The sequence below is a fragment of the Puntigrus tetrazona genome, chromosome 8, assembly GCF_018831695.1.
Source record: "Puntigrus tetrazona isolate hp1 chromosome 8, ASM1883169v1, whole genome shotgun sequence".
In the NCBI taxonomy this organism is placed as follows: domain Eukaryota; kingdom Metazoa; phylum Chordata; class Actinopteri; order Cypriniformes; family Cyprinidae; genus Puntigrus; species Puntigrus tetrazona.
The window spans coordinates 9,953,165-9,969,940 of record NC_056706.1 but is presented as its reverse complement, the minus strand read 5'-3'; the positions used below and the strand labels follow the sequence as shown (position 1 = coordinate 9,969,940).

At 36.3% G+C, this 16,776-nt stretch overlaps 1 protein-coding gene across 2 annotated transcripts; it reads left to right on the top strand.

Annotated features, from left to right (window-relative positions):
- The first annotated feature begins 480 nt into the window (after nt 1-480).
- Nucleotides 481-15,260, top strand: mllt1a (MLLT1 super elongation complex subunit a). 2 transcript variants are annotated; one of them, XM_043246038.1, is made up of 12 exons: nt 481-606; nt 3,759-3,939; nt 5,163-5,245; nt 5,880-6,023; nt 6,115-6,240; nt 7,899-8,528; nt 9,406-9,496; nt 9,843-9,954; nt 11,091-11,190; nt 11,639-11,707; nt 12,667-12,738; nt 12,823-15,260. In XM_043246038.1, the coding sequence occupies exons 1-12, from the start codon at nt 595-597 to the stop codon at nt 12,949-12,951; spliced, it is 1,749 nt and encodes a 582-aa protein (XP_043101973.1). In that variant the 5' UTR covers nt 481-594; the 3' UTR covers nt 12,952-15,260. The 2 variants fall into 2 exon arrangements, with proteins under 2 accessions (XP_043101973.1, XP_043101972.1); XM_043246037.1 differs by having other exon boundaries at nt 11,639-11,716.
- The last annotated feature ends 1,516 nt before the right edge of the window (nt 15,261-16,776 follow it).

Below are 16,776 nucleotides of genomic sequence, written 5' to 3'. Positions count from 1 at the left end.
TTGTAGCCAAGGCTTTATTAGTGCATATTCAGCAAAATACCCTATATACTACAGTAAAAAGTGTGACAACTAGCCCCAGTCACTCGTATATTAAATTAGTGCTTTCAAATGACAAGTAAAATCACTAAGCATTAATTATTTATTGTAATCCCCCTAATTAAACACAGAACAGAGGCATGCCCTCAACCAACCAATCACAACACAGCTGTGCGTAACTTGCTTTGTTTTCAAAGACAAAATTAAAAAATGATTCATGGAAAAATAACAGAATGCTAAGCAGCGCTACTAGACCGCAAAAACAAAAACATCCTATCGGTTCGGCTAATCTCTAATTATTACCTACCAGTACAGACAGCCCGTGGGAAGTCCCGCCCCTGTGCTTCGCGATTGGCTGGCTGGCGTAAAGCGCATCCTAGACGGCATCCGATTGGCCACAAGCGCTTTCTGTTTTGGGTGCATGCCAGAGGTCCGGAGAGGGGAGGGGAACCGTCTAGTTTCCGGTTTTGGGCTGGAATTGACACACAATGAGGAGTCGGGAGCAGCCGCTCAAAAGCCTTCTGTAAATAAACAGGACCTTCATCAGGCCGGCGAACTATGGAGAATCAGGTAGAGTATGAAACGCTTTTGCTGTTGCATAGAGTGAAGTCAACTTTTGTAAGCGCGCGCTTAGAGAAATCCACCATTGCAACTGAATGTGGACACTTGGGGCTCGTGAAAGCAGCGGATCGGACCCATATAACCCCCTCCCTCCTCCCTCCTCTCAGCTATCTGACTCGAGCTGGCCACGCATATTAAAGCTACATCGGTATTTGGGGACATCAGCTCAGCCTAAAGGGCTGGATGCGTGCGCCAGCTTTTGCAGCGGGCAAGTCGTGCGTGCAGCAAGCAGCAGAAACACAAAGGAGAATGTTTTTGTCCTGTGTTTCTCTGGCCCGGGAGTCACTACAGTCTGCGGCTTTTATTAGAGGAAATGAGGAACATGCATTTTCATGCACTAGTGTTCCTGACTGAGGGCTGAGGGCATTGCACAGGTCTGCTCTGAGGGTGGGGGTTCCTGATGGGCTCCTGAAGCGGGAATCTGTCTTCTTCCAAGGCTAATTAATTGCCCTTTTTATGCAATATGATTTATGAGCAGCAGCAGTGATCATATGCTGTAGATGAATATCATTGCATTAACATTCTGGCTATTTTTACACCTTCTGCCTTGTGGCTGTGGTCTGCAGTAGGTTAATTGCATTTGCTGCTACGAAATATGTATTATTATAAACTATTTAATATTATATTTAAACATTATCTGTATTATATTGCAAACTATTTTATTATACCAGTTTACCAGTTTCAGTTCAGCGTACCAGTATTATGACTTAAAATACCACTGCCATTTTAAATATATTTTATTCAATAATTGTCTTATAAATATATGTATTAGTCAAGTTATTGCTTGTTTTTTATGTTCTATCAAATTTATAAAACAAACTAGCATAACAGTAATACTGTCTTAACAAAGCCGTCTCTATGTAAAGAAAAAAACATAACTTTTTGTTTCATATTACTGCTTTTAGTTTTAACTATTTAATATTAATGACTTGCTTATCCAACTAAAACTTCCATTAGCCATTAGGTCAGTTGTATTGTTTTTGTCCTTTTAACTTGCTTGATCCAGCTTTAGGCTGCTAATTTAGCTAATACGTATGCGCGATGATGACAAATCTCAAACCAAAATAGCTTCATTTAATCACAGATCTCTTAATTTAGTGCGATTTTTAAAAAGGCAAGTTGTAGACTTCAGTTTGGTCCCTCCACTTCCGAAGTAATAAAAGATTTTCTTGAAATCATTCATGTTTTCCGATCCTTGACAACAGCATCGCGGCACCTCTTTAGAGACTTGTTGTTTTGTCGTTTGCCTGTTGGCTTCCACGTGACCTGCTTGTATTTTTTACCGTGCTTGACTGATAATCTGTATCATAGCAGTGACCTGAGAGAAATCCAGTCCGCCACTTTTGTGTTTTCTAACAAAACGTGATGTGGGTGAGTGTGTCCTGTGAGGCCAGGAGCCAGCAGTGTTTGCCTGTCCTTCTGTTTAATCTGCTCCTTTTCAAAAAGGTCTTTTGATCTTTTACCCCCTCCTCACCGGGATTAACGTGGTCATGTGTTGAACCTCTTATTGTGTACGTCTCCTATCTGTCCCATATCGTCTTCATATTCGGGTGGTCATGTTCCTCTCAGGCGGGGTGGAACAGCCTTTAATGTCGGTAGCGTTTGTAATCGTTACCTCAAGGCAAGCTGCTGTTGCTGTGACAAATTACAAATGGCAAAAGAGCGGATTGAAGCTGCGCGGTTCTTGCCGTTGATGGTAGCCAGTAGCCAGGCTTTTGTCTCGCTGTCTGTCTATATATGTGACTCGGCTGGGGTTTGAGGGTGAGCGAATGAGAGATGGGATCACAGGGGTTATTCTGATGCCTGGCAGGATTTGGCATCTGGGAAGTGGGAGCGTTGGCCAGCGTAGAGAGTTAAAGTGCGTTATGGTGACGGGCCGGACGCCGACCAATAAGATTTTCCTTCCACTCGTCCTGATGCTAACAATCTTTCAGAAAAGTCCAAAAAGCACATCTCAGTTTTGTTCTTTACTCTGCCTACTAGTTCAGGGACTTGAGCCGACAGCAGCTGAGCATCTCTGGGCACCTGAACCCGGTCTGGCCCGTCTCCACCCTGAGTGGGCACTGTTCATTTTTCCTGGCTGCTTTTCAAGGAATTCCCTTGATGGCTTTTTCTGGCCATTTGGCAGAACCAGCCGATGATGCAGATGATTAGCTTGAGCATGTGTATGAAAGGTATTCTTACTCAGATTTTGGTGCCTAGAGGCCTTTTTTAGTAACTCACCTCTGCTATATTGATAGCAGTTTTCATCTGTATGAATTCGTTCAATTAAAACGGTCTTCTTGGAAAGAAAATAGCCTACAGCTTGATGATTTATTAATGTAATATAATCCTCAAGGACATATTAATTTTTTTAGGAGTGCACAAAAGTCTCATTCCCAAAAAGCACCATTATACTACAAACTATATATTTTTTAAAATAACAATACGTGATTCATATTTTAAAATAAAAACATGCAATAAGCATATTGAAAAATACAGATATTTATATAAAACATTAATAAATAATTTTATTAATATTAGTATTTAAACATTTTCTATTAAAATATTTATATAATCCTTACCATAATGAAATAGGCAATTTTGGGCTAGTTAATTAAAATAAAGTATCTTATGCTCACCAAGACTGTGTTCATTTGATGAAAAAATACAGAAAACATTAATATAATATTGTGAAATTATACAAAAGATTGTTGTAAGTTAATGTCATTCGATCCTGTGAGGGCAAAGCTGAATTTTCAGAAACTGTCGCTCTGGTATTCATTGGTTTTTAAAATGGATTTTCTTGCTCATTTTGTGCCCAAAAAACTTACTCCACTGTGATTTATTGACTGACAGAACAATTAAAACTGTGCCTTGTCAATAAAAAGCATTTTTAACTTGGAACAAACAATTTGTAACATTTTATAACGAAATTATTTCATGAAAACGTTATTATTATATATGTAATAAAAAAACAACTACTTTATATCGAACGACAGATTTGTAGTAGTCTGTAATTATGCATTACAATGAAAGTGTCCGCTGCTCTTCTCTCCTGAACTTCAGCTGAACCCGGCCGCACCGAGACATTGAATTAATACGTGTTTCTCTGTTTGCAGTGCACGGTTCAGGTAAAGCTTGAGCTGGGTCACAGGGCCCAGCTGAGGAAGAAGGTGACATCAGAGGGCTTCACCCACGACTGGATGGTGTTTGTGCGAGGCCCTGAGAACAGCGACATTCAGCACTTTGTGGATAAAGTCGTCTTCCGGCTGCACGAGAGCTTTCCAAAACCCAAGAGGGGTAAATTTCACAACTTCACAAATGAGATATCACACTCCTCACAGTTCAATCTTCAGAAACCAGCGTGCGTGAGATCCGTGCGGCACATTGCATATCATAAGGAACGGCATGCTTCTTTCTTGTAATATTTATAGGTTGCCTCGATATTAAGGTTTTGGCTTTGTACCGCACCAGCTTCTAGTACTGTGGTGTTGATACTAAATCAATACCGAAGGCTACAAATAAACAGCCTCGGATGACTGGAGAAATGATTAAACATGTCAGCGGATTAAACATCAACCCGTTTAACTTCTCGCATGTCTTGGATTAACAGTGATGGTCTAAGATCGGAGTTCGCATTTTATGTTCGCATTACTTTATGATGATTTGAATGGAGGGATGAATATGGAAAATGTATTTATTTTTTCGCTCTTTCACAGTGTTTCGGTGATTTGAAACGCTGATTCCAAGATTTGTTGGCAAAATTAATTTACAGTTCGCGAATATTAAATGGGTCGTGCAGATGTTGCTTGGTAACCTTCCTGGAGTGTCCAGTCAAGTCATTTTAATAAATATTCATGACCGCGTCTTCACCGTGGTAGGATTCTCGAATTGGCAGCTGATCAGTGCGCACTTAACAGCATGTGCCTTTCAGCCAATCAGTTAGGCCTACTGGGCAAACGTGATGTAACGTAATTAATATTCATGAGCAAAGCCTTCATTTTCGTGTTTGTAAATGAAAGCTCCAATAAAAATGTGAAACCACTTTATTAATGTCATTATAAAACTTTAAATAACCAAAATGTTCAATAGTTCAGGTGTCCGTGAGATTGGAAATAAATGACTGTGTTTGTTCAGCAAGGAAACATTAAATTGATCAAAAGTTACAAAACGTTTCTATAATGTTGTACAAAACATTTCTGCATAAGCGCTGTTTTTTTAAACTTTCTTTTTGTCAACGAATCTTGAAAAAATGTATCACTGTTTCACAGAAATATTAAGCAGCACAACTGTTTGCCAAAAATAAATGCTTATTAATCACCAAACCATCATATCAGAATGATTTCTGAGTAATCGTGTGACACTAAAGGCTGGAGAACTAACTCTTGTTACTGTTTTACTGCATTTTGTATGAAGTAAATGCAGCCATACAAATAAGTCTCTCACATTCAAATAGTTCTGAATATCGTTGTTGCGTGCAGATTTTTTTAGTGAAGTAATTCATGTTTTTCTTTCATTTTCAGTGTGTAAGGAGCCACCATACAAGGTTGAGGAATCGGGATATGCTGGTTTTCTGATGCCTATAGAGGTTTACTTCAAAAACAAGGTGAGATATCTCTTCCTGCAGCTCTGTGGCTCTCTGTCCTCTGTTGCCGTTCTCTCTTGTTCTCTAGTTATTTCTATTTTTTCACATTTCACATTCATAACATCCCCCCCCTATCTCTGTGACTCATCTGAGTATCAGCTTCTCTTCCTCTGTCTTGTCATTTGTGAACTTCCCCCCCATTGACATTAAACAGGCAACTTAGAGTAGAGTATGCAGAGGAGAGCGATTTGCCTCCTGATCAGAACAGTATAATGCGAAACAATTACGCTCTCGTTTGCAAGCCCACCCGCTGACTCGCAGGCTTGTGATACGTATCTGTATCTGTCATATCTTGTCTGAAAAACATCCCCAACCTTCAGCGAATCTTGTTTTCAGTAACTCGCAGATTTCAGCATGCTGAGATAAAAAGATGCGGAGAGGTGGAGAATGTGCATCTGGTGGTTTGATGTGCTGCTCCGATCCTTGCTGATGTTTTGCTTTTGAATCTTGAATGAATCTCTGGCTGTGCCGCCCGTGAAAGTCCTAGAATCACTGCGGTTGCTGCTTAGTCGACTCACTTTAACGCTTGTCCTCAGCTGATCTGTAGTATGGGAAGATTTAGTTGAATCTCTTATTGATGAAAAATTGAATACAGGAGGAGCCAAAGAAGGTGTGCTTCAATTACGACCTCTTCCTTAACCTGGAGGGAAACCCACCTGTCAATCACCTGCGCTGTGAGAAACTAACCTTCAATAACCCCACTCGTGACTTCCGTCGCAAGCTCGTGAAGGCTGGAGGGGTGAGTGCAGCATTGTGGGAAATGGAGTTCTTTGTTGCAATGTTCTTGTACATTTTTGGTGAATGCGCTCCTCATCTTTCGCTCAAATCAGATCATGGTGGTCCCAGAGGGAGCAGAGGTGGTCCCGAGACCCAGCCCAGATTATCCAATGCTTCCAACCATCCCACTCTCTGCCTTTTCTGACCCTAAGAAGAGCAAGACTTCACAAGGATCAAAGGTTTGAAAAAACATTTTAGAATATGCAGTCTTTCTTTATTATAAAAGTTCTGAGATCACCCGGGTGTAAAATGATTTTTTACAATTTTAAATCAGAAAAAAAACTGAGCAAAAATTCTGAAATAAAATTAAGGTGTTTCTTAGGATAATTTGTTATTTTTTTTGTAAAAATTAAAAATTCTATTTTTATTTAGTCAGAAATGCATCAATTTGATAAAAAACATCAAAAAACATCATTTTACAAAAAACATCCCAAGGCTTTGCCTTCGAACTTTCTATTTATCAATGACTCTTAAAAAGTGCATACATTTCAATAAAATAATAAATAAATAGTTTTTAACATTGGTAATGATTTATTGCATTGAGCACCAAATATCATATTAAAATTATTTCTGAAGGATCATGTTACACTGAAGAATGGCGTAATTTTTTTAAATTATTATTATTATTATTTTATTTATAGTATATCAGAATATTTCATATTCTGGATGATAATATATGGAGCCTTGGATAATAACATAAAAAATTTCTCAAACCTCTAACCCCAAAATTTCAAATAGCAATTTTTTACTCAAACGATGTTATTCTAAAAAAAATAATTAGTAATAAACAATTGATATGTTATAATAGTCTTTTGAGAGACATTTAAAGATCGCAGCTTCTTCTGTTCTCTTTTTTTGTTTACTTCTAAGCAGCAGATTAAATCGTTTCAGTAAGAATTAAGAGTCCATTATGTAGGACATGTGTCATATCTCTATTAAATGACCTTCGCTTTATCATATCTGAGCACTGGTGCTTTGTCTGGGTCACTCTGCAGCATCTTTCATTAGTGCAGTAAAGAGGGTCAGCCGCTCGCTCCTGATTTACTGTGATCATCCAGAGCTGGACGTCTTCCAGCATCCCCATTATCCTTAACAGTCCTAATCTCAGCACAGCCTCATTAATACAGCACATGACCTTTGTGTGAAGGTCACGCATGGGTTATGTGATCATAGTTAGGACAGGTTTTAATTGTTAGAGGTGTCAAACACCATGCTTTATTCTAATAGAGAATCTGTTGTCTGGTTGTCTTTAACATGCACAATGGTAAATGGTGACCGATGATAACAATATGGCACTGAATTGTTATTATTATATTAATATTACGGTTACACCTTTTCTAAAGCAGGTAGTTGGATTATTATCTGTATCCATATATAAATAAAACAATGTGTATCTTGACCAAAAACATGGTTATTCCTTGGTACTTCCTATTACTACATTAAAAAAATGTTTTTGAAAGAAGCTACGTTTAAAAATACAGTGGAAACAATAACATTGTTGAATAACATTATAATTAAAAAGTTTTTCATTTAAATATGTATTATTATTATTATTATTATTATTATTATTGTATTAATTTTATTAAAAACTATAAAAAATAAATGAATTCCCCTTTTTTAATGGAATTAATGAAATAAAAGTTGTTACTATGAAAAAATGATCATTGCTTCATAGAGAAAAATACAATGAAATAAAATTTCTATTCAAAAAGTGGGTTCAGGAATGCAATACTGTCTTAGTTTGCTACAGTCATTTCTTAGATAACTGACAGGTTCCTGTTTTACTTGAGGAATAGAGATAATATTATTAATTGTTAACACGGTTTCTTTTCTGTAGGAGCCTAGTAAGGAGGGAAGCAAGGTGTCCAAATCCCACAAAATGGCCAAGGAGCATCGAGAGCGGCCACGAAAAGACTCCGAGAGCAAAGCCACATCCAAAGGAGACGTTGAACGGGACGGCAGCAGCAAAAGTAGCCGTGACCCGTCCTCATCTTCATCTTCGTCATCTAAGAAAACCGAGATCAAAGTGAAAGACGAGAACAAAGTCGTGCCCAAAGCTGCTTTCAAGGAGCCTAAACTGACAGCCAAGGAGACCAAAATGGAAGGCATGTCTCCTAAAGGAGGGGGGGCCGGGTCAGCGGGCGGTGGAGGGGGAGGTGGAGCGGCCGATGGAAAAGCACCCAGCAAACGACCTTCCAATGCGGAGTCGCCCAAACCTAGTGTCAAGAAGCCAAAGAAGGGGGGTTCAGAGGGGTCAAAAGGCTCCAGCAGTGGGGGGTTCACCGGCACCTCCCCCCGAACAGCGTCTTCCTCCACGGCCTCCTCGGGATACGCCGATAAGAAGGCCTCTAAAGAGAAGGGCCGCTGGGCCAAGGGCAAGTCAGAGACCCAGGAGGTCAAGGAGTCCAAGAAGCCTCCGGAATCCGATGACTCCAACTCTGATGATGAGGCCTCGTCTAAGTCTGAGGTTAGAATTATTCATTTATTTTTATTTCTTTATTATTTTAAGCGTAAACTTTAATGTTTTTTTTTGTCCTGTCAAACGATTTATTGTGATTAATTCCATCCAAAATATATTTTAACAATGTGTGTGTATACTGTGTATATTTATTATGTGTGTATATATAAATAAATAAAAACACATGCATGTATATATTCAAGAAAAAGGTTTATATATATATATATATATATATATATATATATATATATATATATATATATATATATATATATATATATATATATATATATATATAAAATGAAAAAAAACCCACATATATTATTAATACAAAAACTTTTATTTTGGATGCGATTATTCGTTTGACAGTGCAATTCTTTCACGATAACATTTAATTAATTAAAGTCGGGGTTGGTAAACTTTTTAAAAGTGTTAAATTATTTCAATACAATGTATTTATTTAAAAGTGAGGTGTTTTCTCCTTTTTATTATGTTACATTTTATTTGAAAGTTATTACAATTTAATTTAATTTGTGTATTTATTTATTTATTTATATAGAATAGCTGAGGGTTGGCCATCCTTACATTTATTTATACAAACAATATAATGCATTTATTTAGTTAAAATAGGTGTTGGCAACCTTTTTTTTAACCAAGTGTTAAATGTAATTTGTCATTTCCTTTTATTAATTAAAAAAAGTCATGGCTTGATACAATTCTAAATTGTTATTCATTTCGGTCACAAAAATATTTACTGATTTAACAATAAATTCTGTTGTTAAAAATCTACAAATTAAATGTTAAAAAAAGTTGCCAACGCCTGACCTAGAGCTGACATTGTGATAACCAAAATCTTTAATTGCGTCCTGTGCGCTCCTTCCCACAGCAATCAGCACCTTCCAGCCCATCTATTTCCAGCTCCAGCTCAGAGTCCAGCTCCGATTCAGACTTTGAGCCACAGCAGAAACAAGGCCAAGGTAGGATCTGCTCTTTTACTGCAGGGAGTGTCCTGATAAGAAGCACTCAGATCCATAAATAGATTTCCCTACTACATTTTAACTCAAGGTTAACAGTCTGCAGCTTTGATCGATTACCGTGTAGAGGGTTAAGGACGTATCAGATCAAGGAACTTCCTTAAAATGAAGGAATGAGTGGCATTTATTTTATTTTGTAACCTCCAGTAAAACACAGAACATTTTGAGACATTTTGCTTGTCTAACCAATAGGATGTCTAACCTTAAGGAAGTCTTTCATCACTTTTAAAGTAGTTGAATCAAAGCCCCGTAAATGTTGCAGAAGCTCACTGTGAACTTCGGTCTTCAGGCCCGCTGCGCTCGATGGTGGCGGATCTCCAGTCGGAGGAGTCTGATGATGACGATAGCAGCTCAGACGAAGAGACGCCAGTCAAGAACAACCTGCCCAGTCGAGACTCCAGGTCATTCTCCGTCTTTCCTGTCAATGTTTGTTTAAGCAGGTCTTTCAGATGCTTTAAGTCCCTGTAATCAATGTTAGCAGAGGCGGAGAACGGATTTGTTTGCTCAGAGTAAACACTTCACTTCATACGCCTCTCTCTATTCTTCATCTCACTCAAGTGTTGCTGAGCCGCTTTGAAACACTTATTTTGCAAGTGTGAGATGAATGGTAGAATTGGATTTTCTTTCTGTGTTCATTGCTTGCTATAATTGTTCTTTCAAATGAAATGTATCACATTTCATTTAAAATATCAAGAAAGTTTCATAGATTAGCTTATAATTAAAAATACCAAACCTTTATGGATCTATTTTTTTTTTAATATTGAAATTGAAGTCTGGAGCTGTCAAATTGGAAATTTTCAAAAAAGTATTGTTAAATCATAGTTCATGTGACTCATTGAAAGTGGTCCGTGTGATTTATGCACTATATTTCATGTCTTCTAAAACCATTATACATTTGTTTAAATTATACGGCAAAAGGAGGAAAATATTTTGACTGTTTTCTATTTGAATATATAAAAATTTTAATTGAGAATTTTCAGCATCATTACTTCACTCTTCAGTGTTACACGACCCTACAGAACTCATGTGCTAACTTGCTGTTCAAGAAACATTCTTTTATTAATTTTATTATTCATATTCTTTTATAAATAATATAAAATGGTAGAGTATTTTTGGTAATGTGTATATATATTCATCACAGAAAGCTGAAAAAACTGTACTCAGCTGTTTTCAATGTAGTAATATAATAATAATAATAATAATGTTTTTTGAGCAGCAGATCTCAGAATGATTTCTAAAAGGTAATGTGACTGGAGTAATGATACAAAAAAAATTCAGCTTTGAAATCAAGAATAAATTACAAATAAATTCAAATAGAAAGCAGCTATTTTACATAGTAAAAATATTTTGAAATGTACTGTTTATCCTCTACTTTGAGTCAAATAAATGCAGGCTTAGTGAACTAAAGAGACTTTTACAAAAAAAAAAAAACATTAAAAAGCTCCCTGTTAAAAAACATTTAACTGGTAGAGTATGTGACAGAATTTCTTTACTTTCCTCACAGAAGTTGAGCTCTTTTGATGTTTGCTCTTCACAGGCTGAGTTTAGACAGCGAGAGTGACTGCAGCGACGGGCCGCAGCGTCCCAGTCGAGACCCGCCGCCCCAGCCACCGAAACACAGCACCACCAACAACAAGGTGAACTGATACTCAGGACTGTGGCGGCTTCTAGTTAAGCCTTGACAGTCACCCAATTGGTGTGTGTGTGTGTGTGTGTGTTTATTCATTCATTCAGTCATTTCGTTCGGTTTGTGGCACACACAGTTTTGCTCTTTTGTAACTTGATGGTTGACTGTCGGATGATGGACGATTGGCATTAGTTCTTGGATTACGCTGCACCCAGCGCTAAAATGAGGTGGCGACGCAGCTTTTGATCAATGACTGTGGAATGCTGTTTAACTGGGTGCTGCCAGTCAGATCACTGGGATTTGGAGTGGAGCTCCAGGCACTGGCCCACTCTTACTGGAAAAACACTGCTATACATCAATGTCTTGGTTACTCATTCTTTAAACCTCTACATTAGTCCATCTGTTTGATTTATTAATCTTTTTTGTTCCATTCCTCTCCGTTTCCTTTTGTCACACAGGTGTCAGGCAGAAAGAGTCCAGATCCTTGTTTACGACAAGAAAAGGTCCTGAAGAAGGGATACGACAAGGTAGGAAGGGTAAATCAAACTTTTTTTTTAATCTCTCACCACCATCCTTGATCATTTCGACCCAACTTCCAAAACCTTGCTTTGTCGTCTGCCGCCCACATACGTGACCCTGGACCCCAAAATTGTAGCCAAAATTACATTGTATGGGTCAAAAATTATAATTTTTCTTTTATTCCAAAAATCATTAGGCTATTAAGTAAAGAGAGAACTTCATTTGGACAACTTTAAAGTGACTTTTACCAGTATTTTTATGATTTTGCACATTCAGTTTTAAGTTGTGTCCTTGCCAAATATTGCCCCATCCTAATAAACCAAATCATCCTAATAATGCGAATCTTATTTATTCAGCTTTCAGATGATTAATAAATTTCAATTTTCAAAAGTCGACACGCATGACTGGTTTTGCGGTCACATAACTTGCCCTCTTAAAATACGGTACACTATTTTTCCAACTCTGCTAGAGTTAAACAGTGGAGTTTTACAGTTTGTTCCAACCATTCAACCAATCTTCGTGTCTAGCAATAGCACTTTTAGCTGCAGCTTAGCATAGATCATTAAATCTCACACAGTCTCAAACAGTTTCAATATTTTTTCTATTGAAAACTTGACTCTTCTGTAGTTATATGATGTACTAAGACCGAAGGAAAATGAAAAGTTGCGCTTTTCTAGGCGATATGGATATGTGGTCTCATTAATCTATTATTAGTTCCTGGTCATATCGTTTTGGCTGAGCACAAAGTTAAGTCTAATTGTATATATTAGTATCTTTACAGCGATGACTTTGTAGAAAACGTTTGACTAAATTGTTAGATTTGTCTTTATTTTTTCATATAAGCCTCTTATATTTTATAATGGCTATTATTGATAATTAAAATTGTCTTTAAAACCAGACTTTCTGTTCTTTTGTTCCTGACATCTTCCTCTCCTCTTTTTTTTTTTTTTTTTTTTTTTCCCCCCAGGCATACACTGAAGAGCTGGTAGACCTTCATCGCAGACTGATGGCGTTAAGAGAGCGAAACGTTCTCCAGCAGGTGGGTGTTTGCGTGTGAATTGAAATGGCTTGCGTTTGTGCAAAGGCTTTGAACAAAAACCACTGAACCGTTTCCTGCCTCTAGATCGTGAACCTCATCGAAGAGACCGGCCACTTTAATGTCACCAACACAACTTTTGACTTTGACCTTTTCTCATTGGATGAGTCAACTGTCCGTAAACTACAGAGCTACCTGGAGGCCACCGCCACATGACAGGAAGTCCACCGAGACTGGGGGAAGGGGGGAGGGCTGCCCTTTTTCACTTCTTTTGTCCTGAGAGAGGGCTGCAAAAGGTGAAAATCTGTTCACAGGAAATGAAAACAGTGGGAAATAATGAAAAGGAGTGAAACGTACAGTATTTTGAGGAGGAAGTGCAGCTATGAATCAACACTACAACACTTCTTCTCTCCTCCTCAATATCCTGTTGGACAGGAAGTTCTCTTCTTAACGGGGCCAGATCTGCTGGAGGGTCATATTTGAATCAACCGGAAAGAAAGAAAGAAACAAACAAAAAAAAAAAGTCTCCCTGTAGCCATACGCACTGATGCATCAAGGGTTGCAACCTTTTTATATTTTATTTTTGTACCAATGTTTTTCAAGGTATTTTTGATTGTGGTCGGAAAAAGGAAGCCCCGCACGCCATGAATGTATCGCTTTTTATCCTCTAGGGCTAGTCTTAGTGCCTTTTTCACACCATCTCATTTGTGCTCTTAGGAATTACAGCAGTGTTATCTTTTCACTCCGACTTTAGTCAATCCTTCTATATATGTGGGATCCCTGGATATCGTCCCGGGCAGATTCCAGTTTGTATGCCAATATGTATCAATCCTCATTTATGTGTTCGCCAAACGGGCCTTAGAACTTAAATGTTGTGCATTGCTAGTGCAGCTTGTGAAAGTATTTGGAAATCTGTGTTGATCTCTGTGTTTTCTGTCATCATATCTGGTTTATTCATTAGACTAAGCGGGAGAGACAAAAGAAAAGGACGAGATGCGCTGTTTTCCTCTCATGTGGCCCCTGAAACAGCAGTCTGTCGATTCACTGTGCTTCTGACTCCGACTCTCTCTCTCTCTCTCTCTCTCTGTCTCAGAGCGACTATATCTCGACTTCACTGACTTCACCTCTGTGTCCATTGTTATGCTAATAGCTTTAAGAGGCTCCGTGGCCTGAGCTGCAGACCACATGCCCTTAACTTCACCCCGCGAGAGTCTGGCAGTGTCGTTTGCACAGGTTTTGAATCTCCAGTCGATTCGTCTGAATCTTAGAGAACAAAAATGTTTGTAACGGTGTACTGATTTAGCATATATGTGCGGCTTTCAGCGAGAGAATGCTTGAGTGTCATGTGCGTGAACTTTTGACTCCCAGTTCTTGGTGTGTGAACTTTAACCTTTGACCGGATACTGGATTCAGGTCAGCCTGTCATAAGGGGGTGGGACACCCAAAGGAGGTGGAGTTTGGTGAACTTGAGTGGCAGCTCTTAAAAGAGTGCGCCCCAGTCGCTGTTGCTGTTTTTTTTTTTTTTTTTTTATTATTTGAGGGGGTTATTTTTTATTTATGTACCTCTGCACTTTTGGCTTTGTTGACTCAAGTACTTAATTGTCTAAATTGTATTTTTAATAGTTTTATACAATATTTACATGCAATATGATATTCATTTGTCAATTATTGTGTCAAGAAATGCCAGTTTTTAAGGATTTTTTTTTCCTGTATCAGCACATTATCGTCATAGACTGTAAAGTGACCATCAGAACTTGAAACTGTTACTTCAGGCCAATTTATGAGTTCATGGCAGGGTGTGTTTGTATATCAGAGTTGAATTTCTACAAGTTGACAACTAGCATTTGTTTTTGTTTTTTTGTAGCCTCATTATCCACTACAAGGGGATGACTGCAGATTTGCAAAATGAACAAGTATTTGTTAATGTATTTGATTTAAACCGTGCTGAAAAGCTAGTCTTAGAGTGGTTGTGGGCACTTGTCACTCAGTTAAACCAGCTAAGACCAGGTGGTTTAAGCTTCTTTTTTTCAGCAGAAATGTGGAGAACCTCTGTTTTGTGCATGGGATGCAGCAAAGTAACACTAATGGCGAGGAAATTATTTCAGACAGTCATATTAAACAGATACACATGTATAGTAGACGGCGGGCGTCTTATTTACAGGAGTCTGAGGAAACATGAATCGACGGTTAATACTGCATCATTTTCACATACTTCGCTTGCAGGTTCAGAGAGCTGTCTTTTTGTCAGTCAGTGGTGATTTTATTTGTGTTTGTGAGCGCGGAAGGACTTGCTGTATTTATCTGTGGGGTTTGGGGAGGTCTGGGTTTTTACGTATGTTCCGATAACGTGATAGAAAACCTTCCGTGATCCGAACAGAAGAGTAACCTTTAGTATGACGTGTTAAACTTGGCATACAATGCCACCATGTGGTCATTTGATGCAAGTTGTAATAAGGGCAAAAGATGTTACTTTTTATGTTTTTATTGCAAAATCATATTATGAATAAAGTCATTTGAGTACTGTTCACAGCGTCTTCCATCACTAGTTTCATTGTTGGAAGCCATCTTAACTGCTTAATCGTCTGTATATCTCGGGTAACGTTACATTTATTCCGTTTTATTTTATGAATGCTTACCATTATTTATTTGATGAAAATACTAGTAAAAACGTAACATTGCGACATGTTATTTGCATTTAAAATGAAAGTATTTTAGTGTTTAAATCGTTTATATCCTATATATATATGATATATAGCTAAATGCCGCCATTAGTCTATATACATGTAGTGCAGTGGTTCCCAACCTTTTACATGTATATATATCACAGCCCACACAACCAAACATATATGTATATATATATATATATATGGCCCACTGCATATATATGTATATGTAAATATATATTTGTTATATTATATATGTAATATATATATATATATATATATGTATATATATATATACATAGCCTATATATATACATGTATATATATATATATATGTTTTATATATATATAAACCAATCATACGACCTGGTGTATATATATGTGAACGCATAGTAATATATTATATTATTATATTTTATATATATTATATTAATTATATGTATTATATATATGTATATATATTTAATTATTACTATATATTTTATATATATTATATATATATATATATTATATATATATTTCTATTATATACATGTATAATATATATGGTATATATATATATATATATATATATATGTGTATATACCCCCTGTATATATATATATATATATTATATATATGGCCACTGTATATATATGTGTATATATATATATATATATATATGTATATATGTATATATATATATATGTATATGTATATGTTATATATATATATGTATATATACATGTATATATGTATATATATGTGTATATATACATGGTCTATATACATGTGTTATATATATATATATATATACATATACATGATCCTATCATATATATGTAATATCATTATATATATATAATATTGGTCCTATATATATACATGTATATATGTATATATATGTGTATATATATACATGTATATATGTATATATATGTACATGTTTTATGTATATATATATATATATATATATATGTGTATATATATATATATGTATATATACATGTAATATGTGATATATTATTACATGTATATATATAAATATGTGTATATATTGTATATATGTATTTTTTATATTACATGTATATATGTATATATATGTCATATACATGTATATATGTATATATATGTGTATATATGTATATATATGTGTGTGTGTATATATATATATATATATATGTATATATATATATATATATATGTATATATATATATATATATGTATATATGATCTTATATAGTATATATGTATATATATGTGAGTATTCTCATATATATGTGTATATATACATATGTATATATGTATATCCATTGAAATTACACTATATTTACACATGAAATTATATACACATGACATAGTCAGCTATGAGCAATTTTCGATCCCAACTTTCAAGTC